Here is a 15,015-nt window from a genome sequence, read left to right as displayed (position 1 = left end):
GTGAAATTGATTGTCAATCAGTGTTGCTTCCTAAGTGGGCAGTTTGCTTTCACAGAAGTTTGATTTACTTGGAATTATATTGTGTTGTTTAAATGTTCCCTTTATTTTTGTGAGCAATGTATATTCATTATAGTATTTTTCAAAGTATAAGACACACCTTAGTTTTTGGGGAGGAAAATGGAGGGGTGGGAATCTGCCTACCAGTTATTCATCTGGCTAGCATCCTTAGTCTGGTCAGCTTCAGCACATTATTTTATCCCCTGCTTAGGGCTTAAAAAAACCTTCTTCGCAGAGAGTAACAATGAAAAGGCCTGCAAGCCGGTAAGAGCTGGGAAGATCGTTTGGGCTGGGGAAAAAAGCTTAGAAAAAAAGCTACAATCAGAGTATAAGGCGCACCAAATTTTCAGCCTGGCAACTGAGGACGGTCTTTGAGTGCTGCTATGTTTTCAAGCCACGCGCATGCATGCAAGATGTAGAAGGTTCTGTGCTTCCTATTGGGTGAACCGGTGGATAAATTATGTGAATCCCACCCCTGGATCATACGTAGGATTTATTTATTTATTTATTTATTTATTCATTCATTCATTCATTCATTCATTCATTCATTCATTCATTCATTCATTCATTCATTCATTCATTCATTCAATTTTTATGCCGCCCTTCTCCTTAGACTCAGGGCGGCTTACAACATGTTAGCAATAGCACTTTTTAACAGAGCCAGCATATTTCCCCCACAATCCAGGTCCTCATTTACCTTCATAAACATGCTGAATCCTGTTTTCAGAAGATCGGTCAGCCCGGAAGACATGTGTTCAATATCAACAGGGTCAAGTCGATCAGGATTATAAATTTCTTCCACCATTTGCTTCAGCAATGGTTTATAAGATGCCTGGAGAGAGAAAAAAATCACCCCTATTTGTTAAAATTGAATACTGTATTTTTCAGAGTATAAGATGCACTGGAGTGTAAGATGCACCTTAATTTTGGAGGAGGAAAATAGCGGCGGGGGGGGGGGGAGGAATCTACCAACCAGGTATTAATCTGGCTAGCATCCTTAGTCTAGTCACCTTCAGCACATTATTTTATCTTCTGGTTAGGGCTGGAAGAAAATATTTTTTGGAGGGAGTAGCAATGAAAACAAGCCTGCAAGCCTAGCATCATTAGCACTTTGTTAGACCTGAAAAAACTTTTTTCGGAAGGAGTATATTACATTTATGAAAGTGAACACGATAACTAATAAACACATGGACAAATAGGAAGTTGCTTTTGTCCAGGAAATGGTAAGATAGTGCTTTGTTGGTATTTTTAATAAGCAGTGAATTAGAGAGATTATGCTTTCAGTCGATGTTTAAATTGTGCTTCCAATTCGAGGCGAACTGATTCACATTTGTTCTCCTACTTGTGGTGAGAAAAAATTAATCTCTAAGTAATAGTGATTTAAAAGGGGTCTCTGGGTATCAGTCTCAATGCTCACTTCTACCAGTTGGCTCTGTAAAAAATACAATGGTTCCGCTTCTCTGAAAATAAAATCAGCTCTTCAAACTTGAAATGAAACTTAAAGAAAGAAAAACTGCATAGAAAGATTTATTTATTTATTTATTTATTTATTTATTTAGTTAGTTAGTTAGTTAGTTAGTTAGTTAGTTAGTTAGTTCAATACACAATGAGGGTTTTAGTGGGTATATATCTATATACACATAGTAAAATACATGATGATGGTTATAGAGGAGATACTCATAGTAAAATATATCTAAGAAATAATAGAAAAGAAGGTATAGTAATAGAACATATCAATGAAAGAATAGAAGAGGTATAGGAATGGAAGAAAGGTATAGGAGATACAGGAGAGCAATAGGACAGGGGATGGAAGGCACTCTAGTGCACTTGTACTCGCCCCTTACTGACCTCTTAGGAATCTGGATAGGTCAACCGTAGATAATCTAAGGGTAAAATGTTGAGATTATACTCAACTATGCTGGCTGGAGAATTCTGGGAGTTGAAGTCCACAAGTCTTAAAGTTACCAATTTTGGGGACCCCCTGGTTTACCTGAACACCCCAAATATAATGTTCCTTCCACAAAGGAACCCTTTCACATATTTAAATGTGAAAACCTTATACTACTGAGATAAACAGTATAAACGTAGGAAAGTGCCATTTAGTGGAGACCAAAGCTCAGACAATCTGGCCTTTTGACCAGTTTGCTGACTTCCCACCTTTGCAATTCCTCCCTCAAGCATAAGGGATTTACATGCACTAATTCTAAACAGATAATACAAGATGGCTGTCAGGAAAATAATTTCACTGATTTTACAAAACGCTCTTCTTTCGTGATATTCTGCAATTGCGCTGCATTAATCATGACTGAAGATGGATGGTTTGAATTCCCCGAACACTAGTGTAGAAGACTACATATTTGAATGGCACTCTACCCATGCTTAAAATAAATATCTGTTGTGATACAAATGTACACATTATTAGAATGATGCAGGATTAAACTGCAACATAATTAAAAGCTTTTAGTTAGTGGGGAAAAACACCCCACAACCACATTCAATTTTATGGATTTATCCACTTACTAAACAGTAAATCTAAAATATTAAACACTGAATCACAACAATTTAAGTAGGAAGCTTATAATTTACAAAACAATTAGTGGCAGGCAACGTTTCTTACTTTTGCTATTCCAAGAAAGCCCCTCTCTTATTTTCGTAGAAAACTCATGCTGAATCAAGCTATGAAAATTATAAACGGAAGTGCCACTTATCTTAGAGGGGAGAAATGAAAAACAAATGAGAAACTAACCACTTAATCTGAACAACTTGAAAGAAAAATTATTTTTCAAAGCAATTACAGCCATCAACATTTATTTCCTCATCCAGCCTTTTAGAATACCAATGTCCTTCTTTTCTCCCACCCAAGCACATAAGAACATTAGATGCACTAGCCAAAACGTTCTGATCGCTCATTTTTACGCTCATTCTAGGACAGGGGTTGTTGTGATTCAGTCTGAGGCTCCTCAGGGAACGGCTGGAACTCTGCCGGCTCCATGCTCAGAGGGGGAGGACGAGGAACAGGAGGAGGACCAGGCAGACGGGGAAGAGGAATGTCAGGACGAGGAGGAGGGAGAACAGCCTGAGACCCCCGGGGGGGAGCTCTCCCCAGCGAGTAGCCTGGAGTCATTAGATGAGAACGCACAAGCCATCATAGATATGAGGCAGAGAAGGGCAGCACAAAGAAGGGGACAATTAGCCAGGTATTTCCATCCCTAATAGGCAACAGCTGGGTTTGGGTGTGGTTCTCCTCAGAAAGGTTGAAAAGGCAGGCCCGCCCTTCCTGTATTGTGGAGAGTTATCTTTTGGGTGTCCTGTGACCTTGCTTCGATCCTTGGCGTCTCTGATTCTGGCTTGTGGCCTCGAAGGCTGAAAACTTGGGAGAGGCGTGGGTTTTATTATCTACAGTGGTGTGTGTGCCAGCAAGAAGCCTGTTGTATTGTCTGGCCGTCATGACTCTTCTGTGAAACTTCATAGCATTCCAGTTTGTAAGAACAGTTTTTGTTATCTATGTTTGTTTTCAAAGATATAAAATGACTTTGCTTTTTACTAGCGTGTCTGGCTACTCTTTTTAGTTGGTGTTGACGTCTGGGGGAACCCAGACAGAACAGGGGTTGGGCACCTTAAATACCCAGAGACATTTGGATCACTTTCCCACAGAAAAGAAAACACCGGGAACCACAAAATCTTCCCCGTGGCTATCTATTTCCTGAGTGGCCAAAGAATTAGCACATGTAGTTAAATTAGATGTTCTGTTTTCTTCTGAAACTTTTCTTTTCTTGGATTTATCCATGGTTGGTCTACTGGGAGTCGAAAAGCTCAATAAATCACGTGCTGACAGGTATCACACATTGGTGATTGTGACACATATTCTGAGCAACAGGGAGCTGCAGCAGAGGGATGAAAGGAGCCACATGCAGCTCCAGAGCCTCGGGTTGCTGACCTCGGTTCTAGGAGATGCAACTTTTTACTGCACCGCTTGTTGTTGTGAATTCAATAAGAAACTTATTTATGCAATATGATTGAATTGTTCTGGCTAGACTCGGCAAACCGCAGGAAATAACGTTCACGTAACGAGGGAATCAGACCAGGTTCATATAAAATTATCTATACTAGTCTCCATTTTCATTATCATCAAAAGTATATAGAATATAGTTTGTTTGTTTGTTTATTTATTTATTCGAGTTCATTGGCTATAAAAATTTAATTGCTGTGGATGTGGCCACTGGAGGAGCTGAGATGCAAAAAGGAAGCAGTATGCTCCCTCCCATTTTGGGTAGGGGAAAAACCATATAACTCTTCCTTGGTACAAGCTGAGAGGAGGAGAACCTGTGGTCTAGAGCAGTGATTTTCAACCTTTTTTGAGCCGTGGCACATTTTCTACATTTATGAAACCCTGGGGCACATTGAGCCGGGGGGGGGGGGCGCTAAAAAAAGTTTGGACAAAAAATCTCTCTCTCTCTCTCTTCCTCCCCTTCGCTCTATTTCTTTCTCCCTCCCTCTTTCTCTCCCTCCCTCCCTTCCTCTTTCTTTCTCTTCCTTCCTTCCTCTCTTTTTTGCTCTCTTTCTCTCTCACTCCTTCCCTCCCTTTCTTTCTCTCTCTCTTGCTTTCTTTTTCTCTTTCTCTCTCTCTCTTTCTCTCTCTCTTTCTTTCTCTTGTTCTCTTTCTCTCTCTCTTGTTCTTTCTCTCTCTCTCGCTCTTTCTCTCTCTTTCTCTCTTTCTTTCTTTCTCTCTTGCTTCTCTCTCACTTGCTTTCTTTCTCTCTGAGCTTCGCAGCACACCTGACCATGTCTTGCAGCACACTGGCTGAAAAACACTGGTCTAGAGGTTAAAGCTACTGCCTTACAGGCAGACTCCCCAGCCTCAAATCTTGGTAAGGGTATGGCTAGCTGATGAGAGCAAAATAGCTTGAAATAAATCTAGATTAGTCTCCCTTCTTTTCATTATCAGCAAAAACATGTTACATTTATACCCCCCCCCCACTAACATTTTATACTCCATTTTTAATCTTAGATTTTGAAGTTGTAGAAAGTGTTCATCAGACCAGAAAGACAAGGGGGGGGGGAGAGAAAGGAGTGTGGAGGGAGGAGAGAGGGAGAAGGGGAAGGGAAGGAGGAGAGAGAGAGCAGGAGAGAGGGGAGGGAAGACAGGGAGAGAGGAATGGAGGAGAGAGAGGGAGGAGAGAGGGGAAGGGGGAGAGAGGAGAGAAGGAGGAATGAGAGAGAGGGAGGGAAGGGAAGAAAGAGAGAGGGAGAAGGGAGGGAGGAGAACGAGCAGGAGAGAGGGGAAGGAAGAGAGAGAGGGAAGGGAAAGGGAGGGAGGTGAGAGAGGGAGCAGGAGAGAGGGGAAGGGGGAGAGATGAGAGAAGGAGGAATGAGAGAGAGGGAGGGAAGAGAAGGGAGGAAAGAGAGAGGAGGAGGAGTGGGGAGGGAGGAGAGAGAGAGAGGGGATGGAGAGGAAGGGAGGAGAGAGAGGGAGGGAGGAGGGAGGGAGAGGGGGAGAGAGGAGAGAAGGAGGAATGAGAGAGAAGGAGGAGTGGGGAGGGAGGAGAGAGTGAGGGAATGGAGAGGGAGGGAGGAGAGAGAGGGAGGAGGGAGAAAGAGGGGGAGAGAGGAGAGAAGGAGGAATGAGAGGGTGGGAGGGGAGGGGAGGGAGGAAAGAGAGAAGGAGTGGGGGGGTGGAGACAGCAAAGGAAGAGGGACAGGGAGGAGAGAGGGAAGAAGGGGAGGAGAGAAAGAGAGAGAGAGATTGAGATTTTATTCTTTAAACTTCAGGCTTTCGGAAATTTATGGGAATACTGCCTTGATGTCAAATATAAAGCTTCAGTTTTAGCCATTACTCTAAAAAAAACCAACAACCTCCAATCCACGATGGCACATGGAGGCAAGATGGATTTTAAAAACTCTCTTATGGAGAGCAAGATGGATTTTATGGTCACGTTCGGGAAAATGTAGTTTTGGTTGCCTGCCAGGGTGAAGAGGGGTAAAAACCGATTCGAAAAACACACGTCAACTTGCCTGTTGGCTGTGGCTTCCCGGGATGTGGACAGAATGAAACTGTTTCATGGGCACCCGAGCTCGCGAAATGTCCCTTAGGCTCTTAAAGATCTCATTCACGGCAGCCGTGGCTCTTGGAAAGGTAACCTTGGTGGAAGACTCACAACCTGAAACGAGGAAAGATGATTTAGGAGGAAGACTGTTTAAGGCTGGCATGCTCCTACAACTTGAGCCTTTCTTTCTTCTCCTGCTGGAGTCTGACAAACTCGCCAAGCGCCATTAAAAAAGCAATCAAATGAATGCCACGTTTGATAATTTAATTTAATTTAATCTGATCTATTACATTTATAAGCCGCTCAACTCCTGTCGGACTCTGGGCGGCGAATAGCAAATTAAAAAACAATATAAAACAATTTAAAAACCCCCGATAATAAAACATTTATCATTTCTAGTTCGGAGGCAGATGCTATTGCTCAAGGATCCCAGGAACGCCGCTGAGGCTGGTTTTTAAGGCTTTCCAGAAAGCCAGGAGGGAGGGGGGCGGTATGGATCTCCAGGGGCAAGCTGGTTCCAGAGAGCCGGAGCCACCACAGAGAAGGCCCTCCCACATAGTCCCACCAGTTGGCATTGTTTGGCTGAAGAAGGCTAACCCTGTGGGCTCCAATCGGCCGTTGGGAAGTGTGAGGCAGAAGATGGTCCTGTAAATAGTCAGGCTCCAAGCCATGTAGGCTCGGTAGAATAATAACTGTCTTCAAGTTGGAAGAGTTGTTTATTTGAATCAGTGGCGAAATCAAAATATTTTTTTTACTACTGGTTCTGTGGGCATGACGTGGTTTGGCGGGCGTGGCAGGGGAAGGATACTGCAAAATCTCCATTCCCACCTCACTTTGGGGGCCAGCCAGAACTGGTATTTGCCAAGTCTCCGAACTACTCAAAATTTCTGCTACCTGTCAGATTTCACCCTTGATTTGAGTACTGCCTTCCTCTACACCACCATACGAGACCGCCTGCTGCCACACGAATCCTTAGCGGCCGATTAGGTCCCACCGAGTTGGTCTTCTTCGGATCCCGTCGACTAAACAATGCTGTCTGGCGGGACCCAGGGGAAGAGCCTTCTCTGTGGGGGCCCCGGCCCTCTAGAATCAACTCCCCCCTGGAGATTCGAACTGCCCCTTCCCTCCTCGCCTTCCGCAAAATACTAAAGACCCATCTCTGCCGCCAGGTGTGGGGGGATTAACCTTCCCCCCTTTTCTCTGACCTCTATATTGATCAGCTGGACCGAGTGTGTATGACTGTGTAGTCATCTGCACCTCTATAACTGTCTGGTCTGGTGCTGCAACCCAACAAGACCAACACAGACTTCAGAGGATAATCAGAACTGCAGAAAAAACAATTGCTGCCAACCTGCCTTCCATTGAGGACCTGTATACTGCACGAGTCAAAAAGAGGGCGGGGAAAATATTTACTGACCCCTCACATCCTGGACACAAATTGTTTCAACTCCTACCTTCAAAACGTCGCTACAGAGCACTGCACACCAAGACAACTAGACACAAGAACAGTTTTTTTCCAAACTAAACAAATAATTCCCTCAACACTGTCAGACTTTCTACTAAATCTGCACTTCTATTCTACTAGTTTTTCTCATCATTCCTTTCACCCATTTCCTCCCATGTTGACTGTATGACTGTAACTTGTTGCTTATATCCTAAGATTTTTATTAATATTGCTTCTTCATTGCTTATTTGACCCCTATGACAATCATTAAGTGTTGTACCACATGATTCTTGACAAATGTATATTTTATTTTATGTACGCTGAGAGCACATGCACCAAGACAAATTCCTTGTGTGTCCAATCACACTTGGCCAATAAAAATTCTATTCTATTCTATTCTATTAATGGGTTTTTTATACATGTATTTTAATTTAGTTTACATTTTAGCGTTAGATTTGTATTGTAGTGTATTACTTGTATTGTTGTGAGCCGCCCCGAGTCTTCGGAGAGGGGCGGCATACAAATCTAATAAATTCAATTCAATTCATTCCCACTTTCAATTCAGAAACAGACTACGCAGATCTAAGAAAATCCAACACAGTTCAGATAATTAAAATGTATTTTTAAAAAGGGCAAGTAACCAGTGATTGAGCTGCCATTTGGTTGGGTATCATCACCTTTCCTGTCGCCATACCAACCACCCAAGTATTTATGCAGCAACTGTAGGATGAGGAGGAGGAGGAAATGTTAAAATAGCACCGCGTGGGGATAAGTTTCTGCCATTAGTTGTAACCCGTGACATTTCTTAAACGAAGAAGACTTAAATGTTCAGACTGCCCTGGACCTTGGCAATCTACTGAATCATTTATCAGGACAAAAACAGAACTCCCTCCATTCAGCCACAGCAGCACGAGGCGGCTTTGGCTAGTTTGAACCAGCCTTGGAAAACAAAGTCAGGACATTTCTCAGTGTCTTCGTAACAATGCTATGTAAGTGTTTATTTGAACTTTTATAGGCGCCATAACTCTCTCAAGCCATTTTTTTTTTTACTTTGGAGAGCTGAATTGAAAACTCTGTTTTCCAGAAGGAATAAATTCTCTCTCGCTGCAACCTGTGGGTTGTGTAAATATAAAATCAGTCATTCATCTATCTATCTATCTATCTATCTATCTATCTATCTATCTATCTATCTATCTATCTATCCATCCATCCATCCATCCATCTATCTATCTATCTATCTATCTATCTATCTAATATGTATATATATTCGACACAAAAATATGTAACCCTTCCCTGGTGCAGAACTGAAGGGATTGGACACTGTAGCCTAGAGCAGTGTTTTTCAACCAGTGTGCCGCGGCACACTAGTGTGCCACGAGACATGGTCAGGTGTGCCGCGAAGCTCAGCAAGAGAGAGAAAGAGAGAGAGAGAAAGAAAGCAAGAGAGAGAGAGAAAGAAAGAGAAAGAAAGAAAGAGAAAGAGAGAAAGAAAGAGAAAGAAAGAGAGAGAGAGAAAGAAAGAGAAAGAAAGCAAGAGAGAGAGAAAGAGAGGCAGGGAAGGAGGGAGAGATAGAAAGAGAGCAAAAAAGAGAGGAAGGAAGGAAGAGAAAGAGGGATGGAGAGAGAAAGGAAGGAAGAGAGAGAAAGAGGGAGAGAAATAGAGCGAAAGGGAGGAAGAGAGAGAGAGAAAGATTTTTTTTGTCCAAACTTTTTTTAGCGCCCCCACCCCCACCCCCCGCTCAAGGTGCCCCATTATTTTGTATATGTAAAAAATGTGCCGCAGCTCAAAAAAGGTTGAGAATCACTGGCCTAGAGGATAATTCTCTGCCTTACAAGGCAAAGGTTGCAGGTTCAAGTTCCAGTGGGTATGGCTAGCTGATGAGGCCAAAATAAGGCTGAAATAGATCTATCCTAGTCTCCCTTAATTTTCAAATTGACACATACAGATAGAATTGTCAGCTATCAATAAAATTAACTGCCTTGGAAATGGCCCTGGGTTGGGCCGAGAGGCAAAAATAAGGAGCTGTGATGTTCCTTCAAGACACCAGGGTGATTCGACATAAAAATATGTAACCCTTCCCTGGAGCAGAGCTGAAGGGATTGGATACTGTAGCCTAGAGGATAATTCTCTGCCTTACAAGGCAAAGGTTGCAGGTTCAAGTCCCAGTGGGTATGGCTAGTTGATGAGGCCAAAATAAGGCCGAAATAGATCCATCCTAGTCTCCCTTAATTTTCAAATTCAGCAAAAAAAAAACATGTGACACATACAGATAGAATTGTCAGCTATCAATAAAATTAACTGCCTTGGAAATGGCCCTGGGTTGGGTCGAGAGGCAAAATAAGGAGCTATGATGTTCCTTCAATACACCAGGGTGATTCGACACAAAAATATGTAACCCTTCCCTGGTGCAGATCTGAAGGGATTGGATACTGTAGCTTAGAGGATAATTCTCTGCCTTACAAGGTTGCAGGTCCAAGTCACAGGAAGGGTGTGGCTAGCTGATGAGGCCAGAACAAGGCCGAAATGGTGCCATCCTAGTCTCCTTTAATTTTAAAAATTTCAGCAAAAAACATGTGATACGTGTGTGTGTGTGTGTGTGTGTGTGTGTGTCACACATGTTTTTTTGCTGAATTTGAAAATTAAGGGAGACTAGGATAGATCTATTTCGGCCTTATTTTGGCCTCATCAGCTAGCCATACACACTGGGACTTGAATCTGCAACCTTTGCCTTGTAAGGCAGAGAATTATCCTCTAGGCTACAGTATCCAATCCCTTCAGCTCTGCACCAGGGAAGGGTTACATATTTTTGTGTCGAATCACCTTGGTGTATTGAAGGAACATCACAGCTCCTTATTATATATATATAATATATATACATATACTTTTGCTGATAATGAAAAGGAAGGGAGGTTAATATAGATCAGTGATGGTGAACCTTTTTTCCCTTGGGTGCCGAAAGAGCGTGCATGCGCGAGTGCCCACACCCATAATTCAATGCCTCGGGAGGGTGAAAACAGCTTCTCCACCCTCCGGAGACTGGAAGGAGTCTATTTCCCAACTTTTGGTGGGCCCAGTAGGCTCGTGTTTCACGCTCCCCAGGCTCCAAAAGCTTCCCTGGAGCTGTGGGAGGGTAAAAACGCCCTTCCCCATCCTCCTGGAGCCTCTCTGGAAGCCAAAAACGCCCTCCCAAAGCCTCTGTGCGAGCCAAAAATCAGCTGACTGACACACACATGCCTGTTGGAGCTGAGCTAGGGCAACAGCTCGGGTGCCAACAGATATGGCTCCGCATTCCACCTCTGGCACCTGTGCCATAGGTTCGCCATCACTGGTTTAGATCTATTTTCAAGCTATTTTCCAGTCTTCGGAGAGGGGCGGCATACAAATCTAATAAATTATTATTCTTATTATTATTTTGCTCTCATCAGCTAGCCATACCCTTACTGGGATTTGAACTAGGTTCGGTCTTCCAGAGGCCGGAAACCCTAACCGGAAGGCCCCTTTCCCCCACTCTTTCCAGGCTTCAGAGCCTTTCTAGGAGCCTGATTAGGGCGAAAATGGTCTCCCCACTCCCTCGGAGGCACTCCAGAGGCCGAAAATGTCCCACTTGCCAAACATAGTTGTGTTGTGTAGGGAATATCTACCAGGGATTTTAGTTTTTAAGGATCAAACATTTGCATTGCAATTAAGTGTAAAGTTTGGATTAGCATTAAGCTTCCTTGAATTGCATACTTAAATCTAATAGCAGGTTTTACTTTCAAGTGACTCTTGGGAGGCAATGGTAGAACTGTGTTAGATTAGATTAGATTAGATTTATTGGATTTATATGCCGCCCCTCTCTGTAGACTCGGGGCAGCTCACAACAGTGACAAAAACAATACATAATGACAAATCTAGTATTTACCAATCTAATTACAGTTTTAAGTTTAAAAGTTCATAAAAGCAACCCCAATATATATAAAAAACAAGCACACAATCAATCAAACACCAAAACAACATGGGCAAGAGGGAGATGTTTCAATTCCCCCATGCTTGACGGCAGAGGTGGGTTTTAAGGAGTTTACGAAAGGCAAGGAGGGTGGGGGCAATCCTAATCTCAGGGGGGAGCTGGTTCCAGAGGATCGGAGCCACCACAGAGAATGCTCTTCCCCTGGGTCCCGCCAGACGACATTGTTTAGTCGACGGGACCCGAAGAAGGCCAACTCTGTGGGACCTAACCGGTTGCTGGGATTCGTGTCGCAGAGTCTGCCTTTAAGACTAAGTTTTTAGACATTGGATAGGAAATCACATCTTTACATTCTTTCCTTCCCCCTACTGGTTCTGAAGAACTAGTCCAAACCAGAAGCGACCCACTACTGGTTTGCACCCTACACCCACCTATCCGTTAGAGGAGAGAAAAATGAAATTAATTGCAGCATAAAGCCAGAGGGGGGGAAAGGAACAAACAGCACAGCCTTACAACAAAGGCAGATGTTTTTATGTCATCACTTTGATAGGGTAGCAAATTCTAGATACAAAAGCTTCAGGTTGCACCCAGGGGCAATAGCAATAGTACAGTGTTCCCTCGATTTTCACGGGTCCGAACTTCGCGAAAAGTATATACCACGGTTTTTCAAAAATATTAATTAAAAACTATTTTGCAGTTTCCCCCCTATACCACAGTTTTCCCCGCACGATGACGTCATATGTCATCGCCAAACTTTCATCCGCCTTTAATAAATATTTTTTTAATAAACTTTAATAAATAAACATGGTGAGTAATAATCTGAATGGTTGCTAAGGGAATGGTAAATTGCAATTTAGGGATTTAAAGTGTTAAAGGAAGGCTTGTGATACTGTTCATAGCCAAAAATAGTGTATTTACTTCCGCATCTCTACTTCGCGGAAATTCAACTTTTGCGGGCGGTCTCGGAACGTATCCCCCGCGAAAATTGAGGGAACACTGTACATAAAATTATATATTGCTTCATAGTGCTTTACAGTGGCAAACCTATGGAATGGGTGCCACAGGTGCAGCAATGGGCTCCTACGGGAACGGTCAGGAATGCAGTTTGTTTTTTATTTATTTATTTATTTTGTACAATGCACAACAATACACAATGAAGGTTATAGAGGTTATACTTGAGTAAAATATATTGGAGAAAGAATAGAAGTGAAAATTTAGGAATAGAATATATCAATTAGAGAATAGAAGGATATTATGAGAGTAGTATAAGAAGAATAGAATAGAAGAATAGTAGATATGATATATGATATATAGGAGAGACAATAGGACAGGGGACTGGAGGCACACTAGTTCCGGTAGCAAAATTTGGAGCTCCACCCCAGAGCACCCAATTTGGACTGAAAGATGTTGAAACAAAATGCATAAGCCACGCCCATGGTGTGGTAGTAAAAAGTTTGGTAGCCCATCACTGCCCAGGTGGCATGTGAAGCCATATCTGCTGGCATGCGAGCCGTTGTCCTAGCTCAGCTCCAGCATGAATGTTTATGCCGCCCAGTTGATTTTTGGCTCTCACATGTTCTGTCGGGCTCTCTGGTAGAATCCTCCCACAAATTCACAGGTACAAATTTCAGACACACACTCGTTTGAAAATTCAAAACAATGTTCTTTATAATGAAAATTTACTTAAACTAAGCCCTCTTTTGGTATAGCAAAGAGCACTGGTCTCCAAACAAACTGGTAATTTGTACAAGTCCCTTATCAGTTCTGTGATACTTAGCTTGCAGCTGTGAGGCAATTCACAGTCCTTCTTTCACAAAGTGAAACACACTTTGCCCTGGTTAAGTTTCAAAGCGGGGAAAAATCAGCACACAAAAGGTCAAAGTCAGTAAAGCAGTCACGAAACACAACGATCAGATAATCCTCCACAATGGCCAAACCCACAGGCTGCTATTTATAGCAGCCTCACTAATTACCACAGCCCCACCCAACCACAGGTGGCCTCATTTTCTTTGATAATAATCTCTCAGTTGTTGTTGCCTAGGCATCGCTCTCCGCATGTGTGGCAATAACATTAACTCTTGTTCTGAATCCAAGGAGGAGCTAGATAATTGATCTCCTTCTGAGCTGTCTGCCACACTCTCCTCCTCCCTGTCACTCATGTCTTCTTGGTCAGAGGAGCCTTCATCATCAGATTCCACCGGGGGGACAAAACAGGCCTGCAGCATGTGGATGTCTCCCCCACATCCACAGTCCTTGGGGCAGGAGCTAGGCCAGAGCTAACCACAACATCACAGAGGCCCTGAGAGGACGTTTTTGGCATCCAGAGAGCCTCCGGGGGAATGGGGAGGGTGTTTTTACCCTCCACCAGCTCCAGGGAACCTTTAAAGGGTAAAACATGAGCCTACTGGGCCCGCCAGAATTGGGAAACAGTCTGTTTCCTGCCTCCAGAGGGCCTCCAGGGGGCGGGGGAAGCTGTTTTCACCCTCCCGAGGCATTGAATGATGGGTGTGGGCACTCTTTTGGCACCCAAGGAAAAAAAGATTTGCCATCACTGCTCTAAGTGGTTTACAGAACCAGCAGTTCTGATTATCCTCTGAAGTCTGTGTCTGCCTTGTTGGGTTGCAGAACCAAAACAGACAGTTATATAGTGCTCTTGCTCAGCTCACCAACTTAAGAGCAATAAACATTCAGTAGCATCTCTTATTTCTTTGGTTCCCGTGGTTACATCAGGTTAAAACTCACCAATTTGAAGTATTTTCATGGAAAGCACAGGAGACGTATAAATAACCTAATAAAATTGTTAAGCCTAGTCACATGTTCCAATTACATGAAACAATAAAAAAAAATTCTCTAAATTGCCTGCCAGAAAAATCTTAAAACTATTTCTTGAAATTCTTTACTCTCGAATATTCACCAGATTTGGGCAGGATTATTTGACAATTTTGCTGAAAATAGACAACTCTCTTTTTTTAAAAAAATGACCAAATTAAAAATCCTGCTGTTGTTTAAATGTTGCTATGGATAAATACTGGTGTTTTTTACTCTGCTATTTATGACAACTTGAAGATAAATAATTTTGAGCTCTTAATTCTTTTCAGTTTCACTCCAGGATTCTTTCAAAATTCATTTCCCATCAAGCATACCCAGTTCTCCATTCCCTGAACACTTAAAACAATACTGATCTTCATAATATATTAACTGGTAATATAAAAAATAAGACAACAATTCTAGAGTGTAGGAACTACTTTCTCTGCATAGTAAAGGGAGGCAATGTACAGTAGCTATCTATCTTTTTTCAAATGTGAGAGCACCTTGCATTTACGTGGACTACATTCTTCTTAAACTATGTCCTTTCTTTATAATCCATATTTTCTAGCACCTGTTCTGCCGGCATGTTTCAACCGCCCGTAATTACAGGGTAATTAGTCCAGGAAGACACACACCACACGATAAAAGGAAAACCCAAAAGTTTTCATAAACAGAAAAACAGAAACAGCTCCCTTTTGAAATGTCAAAGGGATTTTCT

At 42.7% G+C, this 15,015-nt stretch overlaps 1 protein-coding gene across 2 annotated transcripts in view; it reads right to left on the bottom strand.

Moving 5' to 3' along the window:
* The window catches only part of SCFD2 (sec1 family domain containing 2), a 198,059-nt gene that overhangs the window by 29,789 nt on the left and 153,255 nt on the right, over positions 1–15,015 (bottom strand). For both annotated transcript variants that reach the window (XM_070757174.1, XM_070757175.1), the window contains 2 exons: positions 6,070–6,215; positions 755–889 (listed from right to left, as the gene is read on the bottom strand). In XM_070757174.1, the coding sequence (XP_070613275.1) occupies positions 755–889; positions 6,070–6,215 (281 nt within the window). The remainder of the gene's footprint in view (positions 1–754; positions 890–6,069; positions 6,216–15,015) is intronic.

Source organism: Erythrolamprus reginae, chromosome 7 (assembly GCF_031021105.1).
Source record: "Erythrolamprus reginae isolate rEryReg1 chromosome 7, rEryReg1.hap1, whole genome shotgun sequence".
NCBI classification, from domain to species: domain Eukaryota; kingdom Metazoa; phylum Chordata; class Lepidosauria; order Squamata; family Dipsadidae; genus Erythrolamprus; species Erythrolamprus reginae.
Note: the sequence above shows the minus strand (reverse complement) of the source record. Positions and strands in the feature narration are given on the sequence as shown.